The 27,934-nt window shown below is 41.2% G+C and overlaps 2 protein-coding genes across 2 annotated transcripts in view; one reads left to right on the top strand and one right to left on the bottom strand.

Annotated features, from left to right (window-relative positions):
- Window positions 1–4,309, top strand: part of PCSK5 (proprotein convertase subtilisin/kexin type 5) — a 290,087-nt gene extending 285,778 nt beyond the window's left edge. Inside the window, exon 37 of the mRNA XM_077344762.1 lies at window positions 20–4,309. Coding sequence (XP_077200877.1) covers window positions 20–432 — 413 coding nt within the window. The 3' untranslated portion in view covers window positions 433–4,309. The remainder of the gene's footprint in view (window positions 1–19) is intronic.
- Window positions 4,305–12,197, bottom strand: RFK (riboflavin kinase). Its single transcript, XM_077344763.1, has 4 exons — window positions 11,752–12,197; window positions 10,910–11,061; window positions 9,633–9,735; window positions 4,305–7,387 (listed from the first exon to the last, which is right to left on the bottom strand). The coding sequence occupies exons 1-4, from the start codon at window positions 11,831–11,833 to the stop codon at window positions 7,257–7,259; spliced, it is 468 nt and encodes a 155-aa protein (XP_077200878.1). The 5' UTR covers window positions 11,834–12,197; the 3' UTR covers window positions 4,305–7,256.
- Between the last annotated feature and the right edge of the window lie 15,737 nt (window positions 12,198–27,934).

Here is a 27,934-nt window from a genome sequence, read left to right as displayed (position 1 = left end):
ATTATGTTTCCCCCCCCAGAAGAGTGTATATTACGCACCAGTTTGAACCAGCCTGATGCAAATAAGGGGAAAACTGCAGCTTTAGTTGTTGCTTCATCCATTTTTTTAATTCTCACCACTGGAGCTATTATTTTAATCTGGAGAAGATCACGAGCCAAACCCAAGCCACTTAACCAAGGTGGATATGAAAAACTAGCAGACAATGCAAAGACTTTCACTTCTTTCAAGAGTAATCACTTTCAGAGCACCAGTTACCCAGAACATCAAGTGACGGAATACAAAGATCGAGACGATTATGATGATGATGAAGATGATGATATTGTCTACATGGGCCAAGATGGTACAGTCTATCGTAAATTTAAATATGGACTTCTGGAGGACGATGCAGAAGATGAACTGGAGTATGATGATGAAAGTTACTCCTTTAGATAGCCTTTAGTTAGAGCATACGCAAATTACTGAAAGATCCTAATGATGAACTTTGTGTAAGCTCTGACTATCACGTAACAAAATGATTTATTTGCATATCTGTCCTTGGTGTGATAAAAATTAATCTTGCTACTTGGCAGGAGAGTAAGGCAATAAGTTCATTGAGTTCAGTGCAAGCACACTGTAGTAAATTATCGTTTGAGAACTGATTCTATCCACTGTGAAATTATTTAAATATTATCTAGTTCTTCTAAACCTCTGCCATTAAATGCAATCAGTTCTAATGGTCACAAGTAATATCTGCACTGAATTAGATGGCTATCTTCCTCTTGAATTAAGATAACTTTGTACCCATACGCTAGACAAAATAGCATATCCTTCTCTACCCTTGTGAGTGCTTTGTCCACTTTGCCAGTAGGCTACTTATTTTGTAGGGCATAGTGACCCAACATAGAATTGTTCAATTGTTAGTATTCAAAGATCTATGATTACAGTGCAGCCTTGGCCATACACAATTGAAGGAATATGCAACAAGAAACATACCATAAGGCTCTGTCCATCAACTTAAATCAGTGGATGGGCCATAAGTGTGCACTTATCTGTTTTATTTGGGGAAAGTTAGATATCCTACAGCCTGTTTCTGTGAGTTTTTTTTTTGAGGGGGGGGTTCCTTTTATGTGGCAAAAGAAATCCTACACTAATTTACTTCTTCTCAGGAAATAATTTTAAGCCCAACAAAGCTTTATTCAAGGTATGTGCTTTTGGGTGCATGCACACTTCATCAGATACAATGAATGACTTGAATGATACATTGTACCTAAGGAAGTGTGCATATACACGAAAGCTCATACCTTGAATAAAAATTTTTGATATTAAAGGTGTCACTGGACTCCAAATTTGTTCTGCTGCTTCAGACCAACATGGCTACCCACTTGAATCTATACTCAGGAAACCGTTTCATACATTCATATCGATCGTGTGATGGTTGCAGTCATCAGTCTGCTACCCAGATGATCAAAGCCAAAATTACATCGGACACATTACTTTTCCATGGAGGCAATTCAAACTCATTGAAGATCAAGTAAGGGCATGTTGCAACAATCTACATGTGTGAATCAGTCCTCAAAATCTTGTCAATCAGTTAAAATAATCCACAATAGTTAAGGTACATGCAGTTATGTTTAGATGGTAAGCTTGACTGGAATGAGCTTTAGTAATATTGCCTATGGCTGTGTAATTATAGCTTGCCATGCAACAGAATTTGTGATTAGTATTTTTTCTTTCCAGCCTGCATTTCCATTTGGTACTGTCTACCAAAACCATTAAAAATCCCCCATGTTTGAAAAGTTTCCTTTTCTAGCATTCAAGTGTATTTCTCATAGAGGTTGCTGTGGCATCAGTCATGGTAGAATGTTACACTCATAACCAACTGGATGAAACTAAATATAAAATAAATGTACACTTTTAAATATAAAATCAGCTTTTATTTCTTTGTAATTAAATTATGTGATTTGAGCTGTTTAATGAGGACAGAGTATAGACTGTACATCAATATTCTGATTCCTAATCAGATTAGGAAAAATGCTTGGAAGATGACAGAAAACTGTATTTTGAAACACAAAATTGCAAAGAAATTAACTATTCGGATTCTCTTAGTCTTTATGATTTGTTAATAATTTTATTTGTATAGCCTGCCCTTCCGGGTTGTCTCCGGCAGGTGACAAGATCAAGATAAAGGAAGTAACAAAAATTACTCTAAGCCATCAATTAAAATGCCAAAAGGCAGCATGGCTTTTTATAAAATTTCAAATGTGTTCATTTTTAAATACAGTAAATTTGTTTCCATTGTCAATAAAAGTCTTTCTACAAAAACATGCTCACTATCCGAGTAAGACCATCTGGATGAGAGTAGCTGGATCACAAATGAGAACAAACCATCACATGGTATTTCAACAACTTCAAAGTACTAGTGTTCAACCACATCTTGAGGATGCAATATACATCCTTATCCATGGTTCCTCTATATAGGAGGTTCTTATATGCTGCTTTTCTCTACCCGAAGGAGGCTCAAAGCAGCTTACAGTTCCCTTTCCTCTCCCCACAACAGACACCCTGTGGGGTGGTTGAGGCTGAGAGAGCCCTGATATCACTGCTCGGTCAGAACAGTTTTATCAGTGCCGTGGTGAGCCCAAGGTCACCCAGCTGGCAGCATGTGGGGGAGTGCAGAATCGAACCCGGCTTGCCAGATTAGAAGTCCGAACTCCTAACTACTACACCAAACTAATCGCACAGATAAAAGCAGGCAATACAGCCAGTGGTGCTGTAAATAATTTTTATTGTTCAGGTTTTTTAAATCCTTCTGGCTATGAAAATACTGAAAAAGCTATTTCCCCGAAAAAAGTTCTATGAAAAGCATATGGGGAATTTTTTTAATCTGAACAATAAATATTCTTCTCTGCTCTATTGGCTCTTTTGCCTGTTTTCACCTAAATGCCTATGTGAGCGCCAATTTCTGTATTTCAAGTCCAGCCCCAAGATCATCTGCTGTGCCAGGCTTCCCAGTGTTGCAAAATCTGGAAGGAATGCTGCCCAACAGGCCTTAGTAACATACACTCTGTATCCAGGACAATGTTGTGGTGTTTTACAAGATAATTCAGAGAGAAATCGTTTTTAAACTCCAGCTCAGTTACCAACCACCTGCTGCTTTACTGGTCTGGTGGGTATCCAGTTGCACAGCTAGAGCTGGCCAGCAGCATTTTTGTCTTCTGATTTCATCCCCAGGTGCACAAGGCTTCACCCCTCAACTGGCAAAATTCCACCATGACTGTCTGTGCTGGACAGGGGTGGGTAGGCAGGAATAGGTAAACACTGGATTGAGTTAAAGGTGCAGGAATTAGTTGTGTTGTACAGAAGAGGACTGCAACAGCCCTAAGATAGGAACTTAAGCAATATAGAGAACCTTCAAAAATTTCTAAAGTATGGACAAAGTCTAAAATGTTAAATACACACTACCATGTACTAACTGTCAATATTTTGCTTTCATGTTGGGCTTGATGCCAAACACGTACTCTCCAGTGGAGCATAATAGTAGGGTCTCAGTTAATTACTCCCTGCATTCCACTGCTAAGAATGGTGCATCTGTCAAGTCTCCAATTTTGATATTTGTTTTCCTCTAGCCTTGTCAAGGTAATAACATAACATTATTTTTGTCCAATGCCTGAAGATCTAAGGTTCAGCAGTTTCTATTTCCAGGCAGTGTAGTCCAGACTGGCAGAGCAGGAAACATTTTCTTAGCAACATTTTTGTAACTCTGATATGACTCGGCCCCAACCTTGGATAGTTTTAGCCATTGGGGAAAAAATAGGACTGTTATAGATCTGAGGAAGGACAGCATGCCTCCCCATTGTAAACATGTTACCCAATCATGTTTCGTGGCTTATGGGAAGGAAATCGAACTTCTATAATTACCAGCTGAAGGTATTACATTTGCAGGTCACCCAGGCCCCTTAAAAAATATGGGGTCAGTTGAACTAAAGCTATCATTACATAGAATATATTTAATTTGTTTAGACAAATTACTGAATAGATCAGGGGTAGTCAAACTGCGGCCCTCCAGATGTCAATGGACGCAGTTTGACTACCCCTGGAATAGATCAACCACCAATTGACTAACCCTATTTCAACTTTGGACCATGGACTTTTTAAATTGCAGAGTTTCTGCAAAGATGGAGTGTGTTCTGCCATTTCATACAGCAGTTAACAGAACAAAACTAAAAAATATTAGTTGCTGAATTAATGTTTCCGTGTTAAGTAGCTTTCCCTTACAGAAAACTGGCAGAAACAAGTGATTTGTTATGACACAAAGAACACATATACATGGGTATGTACTTTATTTAATTGAAACGTGTACAAAAACAAAATCTTTAATAAAAATGACAATGATTTTATAAATACATACACATAAAGGCAGAATCTAATAAAGCATCACATTTATAAGCTATATTTTTGCTTCATTGTTTGGCTACTGATCCTGTGAAAAACCTATCAAATTCTCTGAACTCAAAACACATAAGAAGCCTAGGCGAGGGTTTGCAATGAGTTAAACAACCTACCACAAGGCACCAGTTTCCCAAAATAAGACAAAACTAATACCATACATACAGGGAGGAACAAGTAATTCAGACTGAAGTTATAATCACACCCCATTAATATAACCCATGACCAACATGCTTACTTCCAAGTATGAACTTTTAATAATTCATTGCCAGACATGCCTCCATACACCCATTTTCAAAGTGCCCCAAACCTCTGACAAGGGCTTCGCATCACATGAGATGCCTAGTTCCCTCACCTGAGTTAAGATGCTGCCAAACCTTGTCAGCAGCAGAAACAGTGCAACATACTTGTTTGTATCAGCTTCAAAATCCCATGAAGCATGAAAGATATGTAAAATTACATAGCACATGCATGGGCAACAATACCACATAAAATATTTTAAAACAGGGATATCAAATTTTCAGTTCCTGGCATCAGATTCACAACATTTCAACATGGTAAGAGACATTCCCTTGCCATTTTAGCACAAGAGGCAACTGTCAAATAAGAAACAAATATTGCTACCAACTTTAAAGATAAACCTTTTTTGGTCTCAGCCAAATGCCTAGAGGCAATCACATGTTGTATTTAGTAGACCTATTTTTAAAGGATGTGTTAATATGTTTAATATTACTACAGGATAATGTGATAGTAAATATATATTCTTTTAGAAGGATTTTTTAAAGTAGAATAAGATTAAAAAACACCTAAATGTGAACTGGTGACCTTTGAATTTAATGTGGCTTGATGTGTCATGATCGTTGCATCTGATCATTTTAGCCTTGTGAAGAACAGTGACTTTTGAACTATTTTAGTGCTATCGATGTCACCAGGAAGTCTTTATTTTTACAGAATTCTGTAAAAAGGCTAAAAGCATTTGGTTGTTAAAGGAAGCTGGTGAAAAAAATTAAGACAAACTCCTTAATTGAAGATGGTTTACAAAATGATGGCCTATACAGAAAGGTCAACAGAAATTATGGACTAGGAGTAGAGAAGAGATGCTAACAATCAAAAGTTGAACAGATATACTACTGGAAATAAAGATAAACATTAAATCTCAAGATCCTTTATGCCCAAATAAGTGTTCAAAAATAGAATGGCTCTCCTCCTGCTTATAATAATCAGACTTCTCTTGCATGGAGCCCTGGCTTTTGGCCATCTGCATATTACAGCGATGTAAGAAGTAGGAGAGGCAGTATTTGACAATTTCAAGCAAATCTAATTTTCAAAGGCAGAATCATTATTGCTTAGAATAGACAAATCTCTGTTTTACTACTTTTCTGACATCGCTCCAGTGGGTTTTATTCAAACAGCTAAGGAGCTGACCAGGCATGAATACCAGCAACACTCTTTCAAATTCCAAACCTGGAAGTGCTGCTAATCAGTATCTCAAGTAACAGCACCTGGAATAAAATGCCTTGTAATAGCGAAGATCACAGATCTATAGCTTTCTCCAAGGAGTTCAGAGCAGCATGCATGATTCTCCATATCCTGTTTCACCTCAAAACTACCTGTGAGGTAGGCTAAGTCAGGACACTGCGATTAGCCCAAGGTAACCCAATGAGCTTCATGGTACAGTGGAGAATGTAACCATTTTCTTCCTGGTACAAGTATGACATTCTAGCAATTATCCCCAGTGACTCACAGACGTGTGCTCGCCATTTCATCCAGGGGGAATAAGTATATCAATGCTGATCAAGTAGACTCAGTAAGAATGAGACTGGAAAACTCATTCCATCATTCCATGAATCAAAACAAGTAAATTTGTAGTTTTGGATAAAACCTATAATCTTAAAACCGCCTGCGGCGCTGCGGACTAAATAATGCGGTAAGGGCTAAGGGGGAGGAGTTAGGGCGGGCTCTGTCCGTGATGAGGAAGGGTGCCGATTGGCCCCTTCCTCCGGACTGACAATCGGAGGGCCCAATTGGCAGGCCGCCGCCAAGGGAGCTACTGCAAGCCGCGCTGCGCGCAGCTCGCAGTTGCTCCCTGCCCGGCGGCCTGGCGCCTCAGGACGCCGCCACGCTGGACATTGCGAGCCGCACACAGCGCCTTCGCTCACTGCCCCCCGGCCTGCCTGCTCGGCGGCCACGCACTGCCCCACTAGCGCCCACTGTATTGCAGCTACAGCGGGCTTAATTACTAGTTTAAATAGTATTTCTAGATTAAAACATTCTTCTTGAAATCAAGATTAGTGCATTCACTATTACAATCATGGACAGTTAGTAAACACTACTGATCTCCAGAAATACTTCAGACAATTACAAACCTAAGATCCAAAAGGAACACCTCCCTGAATAAGCCTATAAAACTACTTGTGTTATCTTTCGAGTTTCCCCTTGCTGCAAGAAGCATAACTGTTTTGAACTTTAAAATCAGAAACCAAATTTAATTCAGATCAGGCAGCTATTATTAAAAGGGTTTAGAAAGGATTTCTGCTCCCAAGTTTTGGGGACCAACTTTTGCCCAGCCTCAAAAAAGCTAGTAATTGTAACAGTTTATACATATTGCAATTGAGCAGATTCTAACATGCCCAGTAACAATATGCTATTCTAGGAAGGGAGGAGGGATAAGAAGAATTTAGTGCTGGTTCCATATGGCTGGAACTCTATTACAAGTAGGAAATGCTAAGTCATAGAAGGCCTAAGTTACATCATTTTGCTCTAAATAAGGAGAATTGTTATCAGATCAGTGCAATTTAAACCATTACAATGAAGATACATAGCAGTGTTATTCAATGACTATTAACTATTTTGCCTTCCGGCAAGTGAAAAAAGTTGTCATCTTTATATTTTTGATGTTCTGGCAAGTCCAGTGTATTTTTAGCTTCTTCAATATCATTGTGAATAGCTGCTATGAGTGCACCTACAAAGGAAGGAAAAAAATACAACCATTTCACAAACTACTTCTAGATAAAATACTAGGAAAATATATTGCTTCAAAAATATCACATGAAAACGAATAAATAAAAAACAATCAGATATGCTGCAAAAGAAGAACCACCAGCTAGTGTACAACACTTCCAGTTAGTCTGTGGCTTTTTTGATTCCCCACACATACAAACATTTGTTGTACTCATTCAAGCAATTTGTGTCAAAGAGTAGGAAATGTTATAGACGTTTACATACTCAAAGAAAGAAAAGTTCTCCCTTAGACTAGTTCTCTGCTTAAAAATAGTCACTTCAGTACAGTGCAGAGGTAAGACCTTGGTTAAGTGCCTCCACAGCTATTACAGCAGAGATTATCTTCCCTGAACACTGTGGCATAAAGGTTCAGATTTTAGGAATACCAGCCTTGAGAGGAAGCCATGGCTCAATGGGAGTGTTAGCAACCACCTCAGTTTAGGATTTCAGAACAGAGAAGATCAAACTGAACCATCTTTGGTTCTTAGCCATTTCTGATCCTTTGCCCTATTATTCTCTGTGTGTCAAAAGGCTTGCTTCAAAGTTAAGACACACTGACCTCAGCTGTATATATATCTAATGTTTGCATTAGAGGAACATAGGGGGTAGACAGATAGTTTTAATAAGTCCTTTTCCTCAGCATGGGATGGCACCAGGGCAGCTTGCCTCTAACTGGAGATATGCCAGAGACACATTCCAGAAGAAAAAAACCCTTCTCCCTCAAGGAGGCAGAACTGCTCCTAACATGAAGGATCTGGACAATGACCAGCAGGGGATAAAAAGTTGAAAGTATAAGTGTATAGTCAGGCATACAGCCCAAGTGTAATCAGAAGAGTTCTTGCAGGATATCTACATTGTCATCTCAACACACTTGCCAACTTCTTGGTAAAAGCTCTTGTTTCATGTCAGCATGAATGGAATCCTGAAGTAAAACCTCAAGGGGATAATGTGCTTTTGTGGGGGAGTGTCATCTGAGCAAAGATGGGTGAGATATTGATTTATGGTTTCTGTTAGCCTATTCACTGTTCTCTGCAATAATCAATAAATCTTGTTAGCTTTGCCTCCTTCTACCACAACGGATTAAATAAGTCACAACTGAAATAATTTGCTTTGATTGTAAAGAAGCTTGGAAGCAATTATGACACACACCACTTGGAGATTACCTTCCAAAGCCAGATTCTAAGGCAGGCTTTCTCAACAGGGGTTTTGTGAAACTCAGGGTTTCGCCAACTGGATGGGGGTTAATAAAGTTTTAACTTTTAAACTATATATGGTTTATATGATATGACGATATATGATCATGTCAAACTGCCCCCCCAAATGGTCAGTGATAGGTCTGGAGGGGGTGAGATGGGCAGGGGCCCTGACCATACAAATCCTTGCTGGCTGAGGCTTGGTGCATGTGGCAGTGACTGGAGTCCAGAGAGGTTAAGTACTCTCATTTTAACTTAACTCTGTGTGTGGGCAGGAGGGGTGCAATGAAGCAGCACAGACCTGCTCTGGCCCTGTTTCTGGCTTTGGGGGAGTGGAGGCGATGGAGCAGCGCAGGCCTGCCCCAGCCCTGTTTCTGCAGGCTCTCTTAATAAAAGCAAGCTGGTAGTCAGAACTGAAAATATTTCTGTGCTGTGGGAATGGCCTGGTGATGTCACATACGACAGGACTGTCTGGGTGACATCACTTCTGGTGACTTGGCAGGAAGCTGTGGCCTGCTAACATCACTTGTGGGGTTTCACAAAGCCTGAGGAGTGTTTCAAGGGTCCCTCAATGGTAAAAAAGGTTGATAATGAATGAGATTATTCAACTGTCAATTAAAATATGTTTATACTACCTATCTCAAAAAGACTCAATAAAACTGTTATGTAGTACACAAACCCAGCAGAACAAAACCGGAGCACTCAAGATTATCATAAGATCTCCAGCTGTCACAGCTCCTAAAATTTGAATGGGATGGTGCACTGTGTATTTCAAGAGGAAATTCAGCTTCCTTAGCAAAGGAACTACTAGGAAGAACATTAAAGAACATTACTAGGAAGAACATTACTAGTACTAGGAAGAACATTAAACATTTATAGCATTAAACATCAAGATTAATAGTGGGGAAAATACGTTTCATGCTATATAAGATAGCATTACAAAAACATTAATTAACATTTATAAGGGAGACTACTTGCTCTATTGAAAGCTTTAGGAGAGCACTCAAAACTTACTTAAAGAATCAAAGTTTCTTTCTGGTCTTATATAGCCAAGAATAATCACACCAAGATCTTCTCCATAGAAGTCCTCCTTGAAAGAGTGAATGATGTGTGTTTCCTAGAAGAAAAGAACAGTTTTGAAATTCCCTCTCTCTCAAATTGGTAGTTTACATTCATATATTACTGTAAGGAAATGAGCTGAAATTTGTTCAAAATGCATTTTTACTCCAAGGCAAAAACAGATTTATAAAAAGCAGAGAGCATTGCAGCTTCAGCTATGTCACCAGCATGCATTATGAAGGACAAAAAAACATTCCTGTCAATACTAAAAAGTGTAATTTTGTGAAAATACCAATTAATTACTTCCAGACTCTTCCAATCAAACATGTTTATCCAAATTAACCTGCTACTTCCTTATATTCCCTTACAACTTGATCCCATTTGTTCATTCCCTTACAAATATACAGATGAAATCAATGTGGAAAAATAACTCTTGCCATCTGTCCGTTCCCAGCAATGGGAACTTCAATGCAGTTTCTTATGACAGAAAGCAGATGTACAATATGACAGAATAGAGCCGGGATAGACAACATATATGCTGACAATGGAACACCAATCCTTTTGCTTGATGTTGGCAGCAATGCTGGGGCAAGCAGGGTGGGAAAAGGCAACAGACATAGCTTTGGCCCTCAGACCTGCAGGCAACTAGTTAAGCTCAAGGTGAATCCATGAGATGGTACCATTGCCCTGGGGCTTGACTTGCTCCAAGCACAACCCCTGTCTTTCCACCTGGCCCAACCCACCCTATTGAGAAGTGTATGTTGCAACTTTTGGCAGCTGGCCAAAAAAAATTCCCTATCTCATAAATAATATACCTGCAATCTTAAGAATTACAGCCTTAATTTTCTGGTATGGTTGTGTGCTTCGGCTCGGCTGCCTCGGCAATCACCAAAGCCCAAAGCAGTGTGTAGGAGCAGCGGCATTGCCAGCTGGCAGCCAAACTGAGCCAAAGCGCACAACCCTATTCTCAGGTAAAAGGAGGCAACTCCCAGGGAAAGTCATATTTCCCCATTTCCTAGTTTAGTTTGAAACAAATTATCAACATGGGATCTACAACCTGTATCTACATCACTTATCTAAAAGCACATCCTTGTGATGCTATTACTAAAAGGCATAATGAAAGGTTTCCATATTCTGCACCTGAGGTATGACAGAAATGGAAACTCCCCAAACAAGTTCCTACTGGATGGGGCCACAATGTTTCATCAGCTAGTTAGCACAAGAATTCTTACCACAGATTTCTTAATATTCTTGTAAAATGGATTCCAGCCTATACTCAAGACCATTTTATGCACGTCTCCATTTGCAACAGAAGCCCATCCATAGTATATGCCCGTAGGGATATCAGAAGGGAAATTCTCAACTGTTTCCTCAGAAAAGTTAGCTGAAAAACAAAAATGAAAGATTGCAGTCACCCTGCCTCAGTTAAGTCTCATTCACTTTCTTTGGTCTTCTCATTTTGGCAGACATGACTGGAATTCAGATTCTGTAAATCAAAGTGACTTTGATCTGAAAGGAAGGGAATTCCATCTCTTTCTTCATGACACATATCACCAACCTAATAACTCAGATCGAATTTCCCATGTTGTAACTTATACCATAACAATGTTACAACAAGTAGCGAGACAGTGTGAATTCCAGTCAGTGTAGATTTTACAAGTATGTAAACTAACGGGCGCAGGGGGACATCTTCAGCATAGTAAACAAAAAACAACCATGTATTCAAGTCAGAAATGTTTCTTTTATCTTCTCCAAGCCCATGCATTGATGTTTCAGATTTCTGTTAAAACACGAACGGTGCGGGGGCGGGGCTTTACAGACAAAGTTAACCAAACTGCTAATTCTGGAAGGGGCTGAACCATTCTGGAAAGTCCCCCCCCCCCAAAAAAAAACTCCAAGCCAAATAGTTTTAAATTGGAAGAGAAAAGCTCAGAGGGCGAGTGATCCCCACGTGCTCAAGGCGCCCCCAAGGCGGGTCAGCAGTTGGCTGGTGCGCCAAACCACCACCGGGGAGAGTGGAGCCAGAAGGCTCGAGAAGGGCAGAGGCAACCCGGGAATGGCCCAGCCCACTCACCTGTGGGGATGCCGAGCTCCTTGGAGCCGCGCCCGAAACCCCGCACCACCTCCCCGCGACAGAAGTACGGCAAGTGCTTCATCCGGCCAGCGGACTGGATCCCGGCGACCCCCGCAGGCGGCTTCCGGAGGAACCGGCCAGGAGGACACGCGGAGAGAAAGGACGCCGGCACAGAGCAGGCGGGGCGTCACGCGCCTCCCGCAGAAGGGGCGGGGCGCAGTATGGCGTCAATGCCCGAACCAGATTCCCCTACTGGCCGCTCGCAAGCCAATCAGCGGGATCTTTTTGTCCGGCGCCAGGCGGAAGGTAGTGCTGCAGTACGTGAGCGCATGCGTCAGGACAAAGGCCCGGCTCCCCCGTGGTCTTTCGTAAGAGAGGCCGAAGTGCCTCCCTCTCCCCCCGCTGCGTCTCGGTTGGTGCCTGCGCAGAGACAGACATCTGCGGGGCGGGGGGTGGCCTGTGGTTCATTGTTTTCGCCTCCGCTGGGGCCCCTTTGTGGCGTCATCCGCGCTCGCCTCTGGCGTCAGGCGCCCCTGCAGCGGGGCCGAGCGGCTGGGAGGGAGGGCCGCTGCCACCCTTCAAAGAAAGCAAGGCTCGTGTTTCAGAATCGCAGCGGCCGCAGTGCAGCCCTCAAGCTGCTCGCCTGGGATAAACGCCGCTGGGTAGGCTTCCTTACGGTTGCCAGTAAAAGGGAGGGCCGGTTGCTACATGGAATAAATAAATGACTAAGCATTTCCCTCAATTTGAACGTTAACAGAGTTAAAAGCTGGATTCTCCTTTTTTCCCCGCTGAACTCTTTATCAGATCCCATGGCAAAACTAAGACTGCAAATTATGCCTTTGAAAAACACGCATCTAAATCTTTGCAGTGCAGCAATGGCACAAAATCATGGACCCCAGGCATGGAGCTTCGTATAATAATTTTCCCCCATCGAATCAAAACCATATTGTAGATCATGTCTTTCTGTAGACAGCATCACACACAAAATCATGCATCCAATGTTTTGTGGTCCCACTGTGACACAAAAATGTAGTTTTCAAAGCATGGAGTCTCCTGGTTTTTGTTTGAGTCACCTCAAATGCACCATCAGATCACGGATCATGTTCATAGCCACATATGTACCAGAAAAAACACAGCTCCACTGCTTCATAGTGCCACAATGGTACAAAATTGTGGTCCAGAAGCACAGATCCTCAGGGTTTTTACATTGGGTTACCCCAAAATCATTATCCAATAAAATCTGTTCATGGCCATAAACTGTATAAAAAAAAAATAACATGCATCTACTGCTTTATGGCTTCACCATGGTGCAAAAAAAAATTGTTCCAAAGCACAGATCCTCAAGATTTTTATGTTTGGTCATGCCAAATTGATTATCTCATTATCATGTCCATGGCCACAATATGGGAGGGGTGTGGCTCAGTGGTAGAGCATCTGCCTGGGATGCAGAAGGCCCCAGTTTCAATTCCTTATTTCTAGTTAAAATATCTGATGGGCGGTGATGTGAAAAACTTTGGAGACCTGCTGTTAATCTGAGTAGACTTTGATGAACCAAGGGCCTGATTCAGTATAAGGCAAGTTTCATGTTTTGCACCGCAAAAATCCTGCCTCTACCAGTATGTGGCACTGCCAGAGAACAAAAATACGGATCCAAACCATGGGTCCTCTTTTGCCTTTATTTTCCTTTTTTCTTTCTTTTTTGCATTGAATCAGCCCAAACTAACCATCAAATCATGTATGTTTGGCTAGACAGATACTTATCATGGATGCTATAGCCTGATCCTGCATTGAGCATCCAGCTCTATGATTCTATTATATGATTTATAAGCTTGCACAATAAACATCACAGATCCAGCTTGCACAATAAACATCACAGATCCACTGCTTTGTGGCACTACCACAATGCAAAACACAATGCAAAAACATGGTTCTCAAATATAGATCCCCCAAAATTTTAACTTAAGTCACCCCAAACTTACTATCCAATCACACAGCATATCCAAAGTCACCTTTTATGCCACAAAAATCATGGTTCCACTGCTTCATGAGATCACAATGGCACAAAAGTGTGGTTCTGAAGCATGGATTTATACTTTTGATCACTCCAAAGTCAGCATATAATCATAAGAAGATCGGTTTGGGGGAGTGAGGAAGATTGGTCCCCCCCCAGTGCTAGGCAGTGATTAGGCCATTATTATCTTGGCCCTTCTTTCCACCTTCTTTTCCTCATTAGAGGTTGGTTGGGGGTTGCATGATCAAGGAATTTCACCATGTTTGTGCCAGTTTTGTTCTATGATTTTGTCCCTTTTTAATGGGGTTTTACTGGGGGTTTTATTGGACACCTTGTAAACCACCACGAGCTGGTCTTGGGAGTGGCAGGGGAAAATATAATAATAATAATAATAATAATAATAATAATAATAATAATAATAATAATACATGTAATAATAATATATCATGTCTATGCCCACTGAGTGCAAGACAAAAATCCAAATCCAGCCTTTGTAGCATTGCCACAGCATAAAAACATGAATCCAAAGTATAGATAAGTTTTATGTGGGGCCACCAACAAATCACATATCAAAAAACATAGCCCCACCTTTTCATAGTATTACATGGTTCAAGAACATAGATCCAAAGCACCAGATCCTTATGAATCTTCAAGAATTCTACCTGGGTTCATCCAAAACTCATTTGGAAATCACATATAATCATAGAATCATAATTGAGTTGGAAGGGGCCATACAGGCCATCTAGTCCAACCCCCTGCTCAACGCAGGATCAGCCCTAAGCATCCTAAAACATCCAAGAAAAGTGTGCATCCAATCTCTGCTTGAAGACTGCCAGTGAGGGGGAGCTCACCACCTCCTTAGGCAGCCTATTCCACTGCTGAACTACTCTGGCTGTGAAACATTTTTTTCCTGATATCTAGCCTATATCGTTGTACTTGAAGTTTAAACCCATTACTGTGTGTCCTCTCCTCTGCAGCCAACGGAAACAGCATCCTGCCCTCCTCCAAGTGACTAGTTGTAGGCATGGGCATAATGCCCATGCCTACAGCTGTATATATAAAGTAGGAGAACAGATCTGTTAGTAGCTACTAGCAATGGTTACTGAAGGGAACCTACACATTCACAGGCATTCACCCTCTGAATCCCAGTCCCAGAAGGCAACATCAGGGGAAGGCCACTACTTCTATGTCGTGTTGTTAGATCTGCAGAGGAGCTGGTTGATCACTGTGTGAGGCACACTGCTGGACTACATTCAGCACATCCTATCCCCTACATCTGATACAGTAAGGGAACAGTAGGCCCCTTGGTTGCTATCGGAGAGAACGTTTGATGACTTCAGCTGACTCACATTGACCCAAGTGGAAAGGTTGTTAGCTTCAGTGAGGCCAACCACTTGTCTTCTAGATCCCTTATGCTGACTCTACACTCAGTTTCACTAATCAGAATTAATTTCCAGTTTGGAAAACATGAGAAGGTAATATGTTTTTCTTTATTCAGTCTGTCTTCCTTACAAGGGACCTAGGTGTGCTGATGAGTGCTGGAGGCAGATCTGAATTATTATATTTCCAAAGAGAGCTTTTCTGCCTCTGTTGTAACCGGCGGTGCTTTAGCTCAGCCTAATTAAGTCCCAAGGGAGTCTCAGGGCATTCTAAAGACTAACAGATTTATTATGGCATAGCTTCGAACTAAAGCCAGGTAGAGCAAAGAGTTTGATAAAAGTACCTGCTGTTTGCAAGAAGGGCCATTAGCTAGCACTGTGTGGGCACCAGCATCTGCAGCATTAACAGAGCAGAGGGACTTTTCTTTCTTCCTTCCCTCCCCACTGGCATAGTGCAGACTTGCAGCAGGGAAGCTCAGGGTGCAGATATCAGTTAATGAGCTAAATAAATCTTTCTGTTGCCATGACTCCTCTTCTCAACCAGGCCCTGCATGGGCAAAGGTTAGCTATTACAAAGCTAAGCAGAATCTGTGTGTGATAGAAAGAGGGAGACTTTCATGACCAGTGGCTGTTGTGTGAACTGTGTATAGTGTGCTTTCAGTTCTTCAGAACTGGCTGAGAATAAAATTTGCAAAGGTTATAACAGATATGATATGGGGTGCCGGAGAGGGGGCTGCTGCAGCAGGTGCTTGGCTGGGCCAGTCCTCTGGTGTGCTCCCAGGCAAGGGGGGCAACAGAGGGGCCTAGCAAGGAGGCATGGCACTTCGGGGGTGGGGGGGGGGGGCAAGGCAGGAAGACATACCCAGCTGGCATCCGGTGTGACTCCATGATCAAATGGTTTTAAAAGGCTGGCTTACAGTTTATAATAGCACGTTAATGGATTTCTTCTTAATGAATACTGAACACAGGAAGAGCTCTGCTGAAGCAGACCAGTGGTTCATCTAGTCCAGCCAATAAGCAGGGCATAGAGACCAAGGCCTTCCCCTTGTGCATGTGGTGTAATGTAGTAGTTAAAATGCTGGACCAGGGCTGGAGAGGGGAGAGGGGAGAAAAATGCTGGACTAGGATCTAAGAGATCTAGATCTGACTCCCCACTCTTCCATTGGAGAAGAGTACTCGAAGTTTCTGTCTCTGTCTAGCACTGAAATCTGATGGATTCCTCTCAGCTGGAATTAAGTCCACATACATAGAGTAAGATGACCAGGTTTTAACATTGGTAAAGTGGGACACCATTGACCGGGGGGGTTCTTGATTATATGTACAATGTACCCCCGGATGTCCCTCCAAAAGCAGGACAATCTGGTCACCTTAACATAGAGATGAAATGGCTGAAAATACAGAAGATACAATGTGCAGCACAATAACGACAGCAGAATTTACATTACAGTTGGGAGAGATTTATAAAAAACAAACATTTGGCTCAAGAGTGGTTATTTGTAAGGCAATTAAGAATAGATATAAAGAAGAGTCAATATTCCATGCTGCTGAACAGTTCTTTCAAGAGAAGGAAATTCCACTTACTAATGTAATTGCGTGTACAGCTGATAGAGCACCATCAATGGGAAGTCATTACCATGGGTGTCTTGCTTACTGGAATAAAGTACAGCCAAATGTACCATTCACTGTGTCATTCATCGGCAACATCTGATTGCAAAAAATCTGAGTGATCACCTGCACAAGTCATTGCATACTGTCAATATTGCAGTGAGTACAATTGAAGCCCATGGTCACAATGATATACTATTCCAGGAACTCTGTGCTGAGAATGGTGAAGATTTTGGATATTTGTTGCTTTATGCTGTGGTTTACTGGCTATCAAAAGGGAAATGTATGTTTTTATTACCTTTTAAACACTAGTGGAGTGTTTTGAAGACAGGAGTGCTTTGCTCAGTGATGAATTCAAAAAGATCAGGCAAGATATTGTTTATTTATCCAAAATATTAACAAAGTTCAATTAAATGCATCTGCAGCTTCAAAGAAATGAAGCCGATCTTATTAAAACCAAATCTGTCATCTCTACATTATTTCAATGCTAACCTGATTCAAATGCAGTATAAGCCATCAGGAGCTACACCAGTTTCTGAGTCTGTCTGAGCTAGAAGAGAAAGGAAGGACACAAGATGATGATCTGCAAGTTTTTTGTGACCATTTGGATATGCTGCGCATTTGGGTGATACATTCATTTTTAAGATACTGAGGAAGCTGGGGTAGTGGAAGGACAACTAACTGAGCTACAAAATGGCATTGAGCTAAAGCCAAGATTTAAGAAATTCTGCCAGGAGTTTTTGTAACAAAGGGAAATTCCCAATCACTATCTTGTACTATGTGTAGTAGTTAGAAGCTCCTTGTTGCATTTCCAACATCATACTTAAATTGTTATCATTGCTACCATTAGTTATGAATTGTTATTGTTATGAAACCATTGTTTTACTGTTGTTCAATTGATGTTATTCTAGATTATAATGTATTTATCTTTATGCTCCCCCATGTTCTATGTAAACTGCCCTGAGGAACAAGGGAGGGTGGTATATAAATAAACAAATAAATATTTGGTGGAACATAGTTTTAGTGGTCATCCAACTTTGAAGGAAAGACCTCAACTCCACATTATTTAAGACTCCTAAGTAATTTAAAACCAGATATTAGGAAACTGGTATCATAAAGCTCATCCGTCACATTAAGAATTTACTGTACAGTGAAGTACTTACAAAATGTACCATCTTAAGATTCTTGCTAAATGACTATCAGACTCTGAAAAGCTGGTATCATTGATCAAGTTCATCCATTTTGTTCAGTAAATTAAAAGTTCCAATTGGATGTTGAATAAAAGTACAGTTGTTACTGCTTTGAATTTTATTCATATTATCCTTGGTGTGTTGGGGAAAACTGCTATTCTGAATAATGCTTTTATAGGGTAGGAGGCCCTGGAGCTGAGTTTATTAGTCCAAGGAGTGTCAAGGTCCACAAAGTGCTCACCCAAAAAATTACCTTCTGATCCAACAAAGCAAAGTACTGGAATATCAGGCCTTTGATCAAAGTTGGTTTATTAAAAGGAGCATACAGGAACAGGCATCAATGGAAGTTCATCACAGCAAGGAAATTTACGGTTTAAACAAAGGACCTTCAGGGGTATATATAGATCTGGGCCCCACCCCTAAGATCTAGGTGGGAAAAGGGGTTCTCAAGGAAAAGTGTTTGAACTCAGAAGTGTGAATACTGGTGGCAGCCAGCCTGGGTTATCTTCCCAAATAGCTTTCTACTCCTAGCTGCTACAAGGTTTGTTTAACATTTCAAAGGGGCACACAGCAATACTGCTCACCTTTCACAGACAAGGCAAAGCATAAACAGGAAAGAACCTGGATGGGCGGGGTAGAGTGGAGGAATTCACCTCCAGCCCTGGACAACTACCAGGGATAGACATGGGACATGGGACAAGGACTAGTGGCCTGAAAACTAGAGCCTTTCTACTTATTTGTAAGCTGATGCACATTGAAACAAAAATTAATTACATGTTAATGGAATCTGAACATGCAGAGATTGAAAGAGATCTTGAGTCATAGTTCAATAAAAGTGTCAATCCAGTATGTCACAGTACTGAAAAGACAAACTCTGTGCTACGGATTATTAGGAAAAGGATTGAAAATAAAACAGAAATTTGGATTCTGGGTGCAGTTCTGGTCACCGTTTCTCAAAAAGGACATTGCAGAGCTGGAAAAAAGTACAGATGAAGGGGTTGGAGCATCTTTCCTGTGTCTGGGACCTTTCAGATTAGAAAAGAGACAACTAAAGGGATCATGATAGCGGCTTATAAAATTAGATATGGAATAGAGGGAGGAGACAAAAATACCTTTTGCTTTTCTCAAATATTTTAGAACTGGAGGCGTCCTGTGAGGCTGATGGGCAGTGGATTCAGGATGAATGAAACAAGCAAATTAGTTATGCAATTTGTTATTAAAATGTGGAATTCACTGCCAAGAGGATGTAATGATGGGTACAGGCATAGCTTTAAGAGGGGATTAGACAGGTTCATGAAGGATAGGTTTATCAATGACTACTAGCTATGATCACTCAGGCAAAACTCCACACTCAAAGGCAATAAACTTCTGAATACCAGTATAGAAAGTAACATCACGGGAAGACCGCAGCCTCCAAGCTCTTTGTTGGCCCTCCAGAGTAATACACTGGCCATTATGTGAGAGAGTAAGCTGGACTAGATGGATCAGTGCTCTGATCCAGCAGGGTTCAAATTCTTGACTGATTGGCTTCTAGTGCTGTAGAAGACTAACATAACTACTCTTCTGATAAAATATGCATGCACATGACAGTTTATACGCAGAATTAAACTTTATTGGTCTTAAAGGTGCCACTGGACTCAAACTTTGTTTTAGCTTTTCTAATGCTTTTCTGAACAATTGACCCACATCTTAAAGGTGTTGTTATGATTATAGCTTAAGAAAGAACCTGGTAAAGGCATTAAGTATTTTTTTCTAGTGTCCACTAGATGGCACAGATTACCTACTCTACTCTTCACAAAAACATGTCTTGATCTTGTAAAGACAGTCTTTAGGAAATGTATGAATGTGTTTGATTATGCTGCTGTGCCATTATTCAAGGTATAAGCTTTCATGTGCATGCACACTTCTTCAGGTACTCATGTGCATCAAAAGCTTATACCTTGAACAAAACTTTTTGTGTCTTAAAGGTGCCACTGGTCTCAAACTTTGTTTTGCTGTTTTAGGCCAACACAGCTACTCACCTGAATCTTGCTAGGTTGCTAATATCTAGGATCTATACCCAGAGGGTACTCTGCTGACACGAACATGTCCTATCAGCTGGTATCTTTTGCAAGCTTCTTTTGGTTCCTTCATTCAAGACAATCCTAGAATACCTCCTTGTGCTCACTGATTTATTGCTATTGCACTAAGATACCTTTTCTCACTTAAAAATACTAACACAATACTAGATAGCTCAAGTACTTCAGCCATTCTTGAGAGCAGCAGTTGGCACCTGATTCATCCTATGGGCTGCCCCTTCCCACTTGGAGGCACACTTGAACAGCTCGTGCCCAGAAGGGAGCAGCCAAGTGTAACACAAAACAGTACACACACTTTACACTGCCTAAAAGGTATTGCGTAACTTCTGTTTTGTATGTTGCTCCAGAGCAATGCTTCTCACTGTACTACACCCTCTGTTTAATCTCACGAAAGCCAGCAATTGAAGAGATACATCAGAATGCAATGACGGGGGAAGCTGTACCTACTGAACTTCTGCCTGTGACAAAGCTGTTGAGGACACAAACCTTCCATTGGGGGGAGGGGAAGGGGAAAGGAACCCTGCCACTATGTGAATGTCATTTCATTTCCTGCATCTGATATGTTCTAACCAACTGAAATGCCTGCTTACCGTCAACCAAATAGAGTACATGATAGATGTTTTATTTTGTTAGCCATTGGCCATCACAATACTGTCAAATCTACAGAGCACACAAAAACATAAGGATTAAAGTACATGTTATCTTCTTTCTACAGGATACAGAAATGGTTGTGGTGAGTTAGTGGTGGACTGACAGCTAAATCCATCATCATATCAAGGGCAGTGTTTGGGAAGGAGAGGGCAGGAGACAGCTGTATATGCAGACTTCTTTCTTGCAGACACCAAGTCCTTGATATGCACTTTAAAGTAGTAGAGCTGTAGGGGCAGAGCAAGGCATGAGTTCAAAAAATTAGGCCTTGTTCCTGTAATATCTGCAAACAATTTACTCTTTTTGGTTATGTGAATTTGTTACTGAATGTACCACTTTAAAATGTTGGGTGTATGAAATTCTCTATATTCTTCTCAGTACATTGATCACACAGCAGCTGTTCATGGAACTCCTTTACTATAAAGTTTTTGCTACCACTACCAGCAGAATGCCCCCCCACCCTGGCTGGGATTTTGCTAGGATTTTAATGTAATTTTAATCTGTATTGGTTTTCAATCCATTGTCCCAAGTGAGAGGCAGCGAATGAATGAATGAATGAATGAATGAATGAATGAATGAATGAATGAATGAAAATAGGATTTAAATAGGATTTAATTAATGATTTAAATAGGATCTAACGTTACCAAATTCAGGGACAAAACCATGGTGTGATTTGGACAGCAGCGTTCATCCCACTTGTTAGGGGGAAAGAGTCACACAGCACAGGATGGCTGGTTCTCTGAATGTGCCTCAGTGGAGGACCTGCAAGTGCCATTTTTCTGTTCTGTTCAAAATCATGTCTCCATCCTAAAATGGCTTTTCTTCTGTGTTTTCCTCTGCAGGTGGGAAAGCCGTTGAGAGGAGACAAATGGCAGGAAGGGGAAGAGTTAAGTTAATTCATCCTCCCACAGCTAGTTTTTTTTAAAAGTTGAGAAATCAAAAAGCCCGTCAGGTGTCAATTGGCCCTCAGTCATAGTGAAATCAGAACTAGCAGATGTGAGACAAGATGTTACTGAGTTGGGAAGTGGACAGTAAAAGCAAATCACCATCGTGTGGTTTTAACTGGAGGTTTGCATCATTCATTCATGTTTTACAGTAAATGTATAAAAACAAAACATTTACTTCCTCATACACTGGAACTTACGAAATGCCTATTTTGCTAGTCTTTGGGTGACAGGTTGTTGAAATTTATATGTAGTCTTATGTAAAGACCCAACTTCACTGAAACTGGAGAAAAATAGGAAGAGTGAAGATGCAGGGTTGCCAACAAGCCTTGAGAACATATGCTTTCCTTTTAATACGGGTTTAATGGGATATTATTGACCTCCAAGCTATGAAATACTTCAAGGGTTCCATTTTCATACTTCCATTTCTATATTAAAGGGATAAGTCTTTTTTTCTCCAGCCAGTCGGCAACCCTAACAATGAGTTAGTTACTGTACACGAGATTTCTTTTATAGCATGCAAACCGGATGCAAGAGAATGCGTGCTGTATTTCAGGAGCTCTTACATACCATTTTTTTGTTTTATAGTTTAAAAATACGAAAGGCAGGGGACCTCCAATATTCTATTTATTTTATTTTACTTATTTACTTGGATTTTATACTGCCCATTCTATATGTCTCTGGGTGGTTTACATGGAACACTGCATACATTTACATGGAACATTATAACTATCTATAACATACAGTTTTCAATAGAACATCACAATCCATTGGTAACCATTACAACACAACACGAATAACAACGCTAGGGAGATCAAATTGTTCAGTCATGGCAAAGTGTCTGGGGGGGGGGGGGGGACTAGCAGATGTTCCGAGTTGGTCGGCCTCAAGCAAATGCCTGGTGGAGGAGCTCCCTTTTGCAGGCCCTGTGGAACTGTGGGAGTTCAGGCAATTCCCTATTCCCTGCCAGTTCCGCAACCATTAATTTGCCCCTGCCCTGTTTTTATTTGGCCTGGCTCCAGTTCCAGGAACAGAGGCTGATAGGTGTGGTGTTCCTAATGAAGTGGATCAGGCAGGTTCAGAAGAGTTTCTTGTGGGAGGCAGAAATGCCTTCTATTCTTTTCCTAGTAGCACCATCTTCATTGGGCAAACCAGTTCAGTCCTGTTGAAGGAGAAGGGTAGCATGGCTCAGCTATCATTTAGGGAAGAGAGGTGGTGGTACAATAATAGTATACTGGTTTTTCCTATCACATGCAGCTGTTCCTTAGCAGCACCATATGGCTAATTTATTGTTTTCATAAATTAGTAAATGCAAAAGTCCCTTTTCTGAAGTGCCATGAGTCTTTATACTAAGAAAGTAATTAAAGCAAAAGAAGCTCTTAAAATGCACTAGTTTTGTGTAATTTAGTCTCAAATATAGCCAAGACTCCTGGGGATCTATATCAGACTCTTCCTCCAAGGAGTTTGGGGTGGGGTGTATATGAGTTTCTATTTCATCTCAGAGCCACAGTGTGAAGTAAGTGAGGGTGAGAGAGAGAGAGAGTGATTGGCCCAAGGTCACTTGCAGAGATCTATGACAGAGCAGGACTGGAGCCTAGCTGTTCCCATTCCTGCTCTCTCACTCTCTCTCTCTCTCTCTTTCACCACCCCACTCTACGAGCTCTCTGTCAATATTTAATTTCCCAAACTGAAACAGCTGCCCTGGTATGTGTATGAAAATGAATCCAAAAGAAAATGCTTATAGCATCTGAACACAACTGTTCATGTAAAAATGGATACTTTCCTGAATTGGAAAAAAGTGAGTTTATGAGATCTAGAAAGGCAATTGAATTGGACCTTCGGGGAAAAAAAGAGGTATGCTCCTTGCTTTGAAAGCACAAATTCCTTTTCATTATTTAGTTTGACAGGACAAAGGGATGAGGGTTGGTTAGGGTTCATCAGGATGGGGGCTGGAACTTCTACTTGCTTATCTGGTATGTAGAAACCTAGAGGGAACAGCAACCTAACATCAAGAAAGGAATGATGCACTAAGAACTCCTCCCTGCATGCAATCAAGTAAAAGCAGGCTCCAGCTGGTGCCTGCTGTATGACTCATTCAGCAATGTTACAATTCCCTGTTTTGCCTTTGAAGGTTAAAAAAGCAATACAATACCACTCAAGATTTCACTACACTTGCTCAAACGTTTAAAGAGCTGGCAACTCTCCTTCCAACCTCACTACTTACAGTTTTCCTCCATTTAGTCTTCAATGCTATTTTGGTGAGCTATTCTCTACAACAATGGTATTCAGCCTTTCTATACACCATCAACAGTAAAGCAGCAGTATGGAGCCCACTAAGCTGAAAGTATCTGGCAGAAAGCCTTGTGATAGTTAAAACGACAGGAAGAGGAAGTGTCAGAGGCATGACCTTGGTAGTAAAGATAGGAATGCCACACTACACGCATGTACAGAAAACCGGCAAACTAAATTATTAGGGGGGCAGGGTCTGAACCTCATAGAGCCAGAAGATTAACTAGTCACAGTTGTAGAATATCCTAGAATTGTACCTGGTCCTGCTGGCAAACAGCATCTCTATGTCAAAGGTAGGAACTGTATGAAAGGAAATAATTGTGCTTGAATTCCTTTACACTGTATGACATCCAACCATGTCTGGAGATGATTTTGAAGTATTCTTACCATCTAGCTTCAATAACCTTCCATTAAATGAGTGCTATCTCACTTTCATCAATCAATGATGATTGATTACTATTGGAAAATATTAAAACCACAACAGTTAATAAGAATTTGGCACATACTCAAACCAATGAAGAAAGTTTCCATACCTCAGAGCTCATCAGGATCTTCTCTCCTGTTAAGTATCAATCTTTGTTTGTCACCAGATTGCTACTCTTAGGGGCAATTTCCTGCTTCTTCCCAGAAGCCACAGATTCAGTCTCTCTCTCAGTCATGTAGTTAGCTCCTATATCTGTCTCTCCTCTGCACTATAAAGTATGGTAATTCCTGAATAAAATTTTACCAGCTCTTAATCAGGGTGTGCAACCTCACTGCCTTTTTTACTCTGCTAACATTGTGCATGCTGCTCTGAGGGAAAAGACCTCCCAGTTTCAGAAGCAAGTAGAGGAGGGGAAAACAGAAGCCAATGTTGCCATGACACATTTGAACACATGTAGAGCCATGACTGAGTGTTGGAGTGGGTGGGGACAGTGGCCTCCTTTTGTTCCCCACATCCTGTTCTCAGCCCAAGACAAAAAATGCCATCTGCAGGTTTCAGAAACAACCTCCCCATCAAGCCTTTCTCTCAGCCCTCCTGTATCTGTGGAAAATGCAGGAATGATGAGGACTCTAGTATAGCCAGGTTCAGACTCCCACTCTTCCTAAGACAGGACCCTGTCATCTAGATCACCTGTGGCTAATTGTCCAACCTAGCTCACCTCACAGAGTTGCTGCGGGAGGGGAATGGGGCAGTGGAGAGTGGAGTCTGGTGTGCCTGCTTGAGATGTTCAGGACTAAGATGGGGGAAGAGGGGAAACAAAGAGTGAGAGACAGACTGTAGCCGTGCTTGGCTGTTGAGGCTGGGTATTTGGGAGGTGCTGGAAAGCTACCTTATTAACTCGCAAAGATGATGACTCATCTGCTAAAAGTGCTATATATACAAAAAGCAACTACTTTATATAGAAATGTAAGATTTTTGTGGGTTTCTCACTAAATCAACTGTTTTTACTATAGGAATCATTTGCTTTTGTTTGTGAGTAAAAATAGCATTGTTAATTGGGTTTGCCTGTGTCTTTTATAAAGTTTATATTTCCAGTTTCCTGGCATTACACTTTATGGCACACATAAATAACATTTATGTCAGATCTTGCTCTTGTTGCAAATAAGGTTGATATCTCAGCATTACATCATTCTGTGCTCTGTTCTTGAAAAAAGATGTGGCCCCAAATGCAAAGTCAACCAATTTTCAGATTCATCAGCTGGCATCATGGGATGACAGATGTCTTTTCTCCCTGGACAAACTTAATCTATCTCAAATAAAGCTGAATTATTTTATACCAGCCACTTTTAGAGTTTTCTGGAGTCATAAGAAGTGTATTGTAAAATTAGTATTTTTAAAGTAAGACCCCTCAAAGACTCACAGGGTGAATTTTCTTCTCCCCCACTATTTCCTACTTTTCCTTCCTTGAAAGCCTCCTTGGCCTTTTCCTGCCTCTTCTCCTTACTCATCCACCAACCAACCTTTCTTTGTCAGTAAATATTTTGCCCTACTCTATCCCTGACACCCTCATTTGAGGAAAATTATGGCCAAATTGCACAGTGCCAGTTGCCAGCGCAGACCCAGTTACACAGATGGAAACCAACAAGGATTTGCACAGGGCACCCAATTCCCTCTGTTTCAGCTTCCCCATCCCCATGCTATTTTCTCTTTCCATCAACCAGGCAACCTCCACAACTTCAGCCTTCTCTGCTTTGAGCTTTAGCTACATTTATTTTTATTTAATTGATAGCCCACCTTTCTCAACAGTGGTGACTCAAAGCACCTGATTTCATTCTCTTATTGGCTGGATGCCACTTTCCTCACCTCAGGCAGGTTTCACATGGGCCAAGCATTGCTTCCCTTATTTTGCATAGACAAGGTGTTGCCTGCATTGTTACACAATACCACATTCTTCTAATAAAAAAAAACAGGTCCACACTACCCCGCAGTATGGGGGAACCTTGCCTCGCCAGCTGCTGTGTGGGAGCAAAAATCCAGGGTGGATGGGTTGTAGAGGGCCAAATTCTCCCCTGTGTGGGGCCAGAAAGAGGCAGGGCAACCTGCCCCAGTCCAAACACCAGGTGGCAGCTCAGCACAATGGCTTCTTGTGGTCCCAATTAGTTTCCAGGAAAAATGGATATTTTAGGTCCTAGTCTGAATCTCTAACCACTAAATCATACTAGCTTTCATGGGATGGATGTTGTTGAACATTAACAAGCAGCCAGATCTAGGTCAGTTATGTAAATCCTGTGGTATCAAGTCACGCCAATGAGTCCTCCCTCACAGACCAAAGCAATCCTCTCCCCTTTCCCTGCCTCCTTCTCTCCTTCTTAGACATTCATCAACCTACCTTTTATTTGTCTCCCATCTTCACCTATATTTATTATTTCTAAAAAGTTTATAGCTGACCTTTCTCCACAGTGGGACCCAAATTCTCCCTCTTTTACAGACAGGCTTTTACAAGCCTGTTGCCTACTAAAGAGCAAGTGTGGTGTAGTAGTTAAGAGCAGCAGCTTCTTATCTGGCAAGCCAGGTCTGATTCCCCACTTCATCACTTGTAGCCAACTGGGTTTGTCACAGCACTATTCTGACCAAGCAGTGATATCAGGGCTCTCTCAGCCTCACCTACCTCACAAGGTGTCTGTTGTGGGGCAAGGAAAGGGGAGGCAATTGTAAGCCACTTTGAGCCTCCTAGTAGAGTAAAGCAGCTTATAAAAACCAACTCTTCTTAAGCATGGCAGACTGTAATCCAGTTTGATTCCTCACTCCTCCACATTCAGCCAGCTGGGTGACTTTGGACCAGTCAGTGCTCTCAGAGCTCTCTCCATTTCACCTACCTCATAGGGTGTCTGTCTGTTATGGGAAGAGGAAGGAAATGTGACTGTAAACTGCTTTGAGACACCTTTGGCCAGTGAAAAACAAGGTATAAAAACCAACTCTTCATTTTCTTTTAATGGCCCCAATGGCATCCTTTTTAAAAAGTTACAGGCACTCTTATCATAATTTTGGAGTTTTTAACAGCAATGTTTCTTTTTTATAAGATTTCAGATTGTTTGCAATCCTGGGGTTAGGGTTAGGGGCTGGGGGAACTGCCCCAGTTGCCCATTGGCTAAGACTGTGCCTGACCAGTTCTGACTAAGAAACACAACTCCCTGGTTATTTTAAAGGAGAATGCTATTGCAGCTTATATTTTAAAGGAAGCACTTAATGTACAAACTAGGTACTGTAAGAGTGGCAATGTTGACACAAACAGAAGTCAAGCCAGGCAAAACAGACCTAGCCAGCCAAATAACATATCTGAGCCATTTAACATCTCATGAATCTTAAAGCTCACACTCATTTCTGAAATTTGTCTGCCTAATTAAAGATGGGTTGTGTCAAAGAGAATATTGAATTGGCCCATTTTCTTTAAGAAAAGAAGATCCAATAAAAACTGTTTGGATACTTCTAATGTTTATTATAGTTCATGTATGCCACAATGAATCCTGAGCTGTTTTCAAATCCTAGTCAACATTCAAGAAAATGTTCCAAAACACCATTCATGACAATTACGAGAGCCACTTATTTACTCTAATA

The sequence above is a fragment of the Paroedura picta genome, chromosome 7 (genome assembly GCF_049243985.1).
Source record: "Paroedura picta isolate Pp20150507F chromosome 7, Ppicta_v3.0, whole genome shotgun sequence".
Lineage (NCBI taxonomy): Eukaryota > Metazoa > Chordata > Lepidosauria > Squamata > Gekkonidae > Paroedura > Paroedura picta.
The sequence above is the reverse complement of the archived record's forward strand: the minus strand, read 5'-3'. Positions and strand labels throughout refer to the sequence as shown.

Excerpts from the sequence above, each read along its gene's own strand:
- RFK (XM_077344763.1), bottom strand. The coding sequence starts at position 11,833 with ATGAAGCACTTGCCGTACTTCTGTCGCGGGGAGGTGGTGCGGGGTTTC. Across the intron at positions 11,062-11,751 it reads GGAGCTCGGCATCCCCACAG|CTAACTTTTCTGAGGAAACA; the intron begins GTGAGTGGGCTG and ends TTTGTTTTTCAG. Across the intron at positions 7,388-9,632 it reads AAGAAACTTTGATTCTTTAA|GTGCACTCATAGCAGCTATT; the intron begins GTAAGTTTTGAG and ends CTTCCTTTGTAG.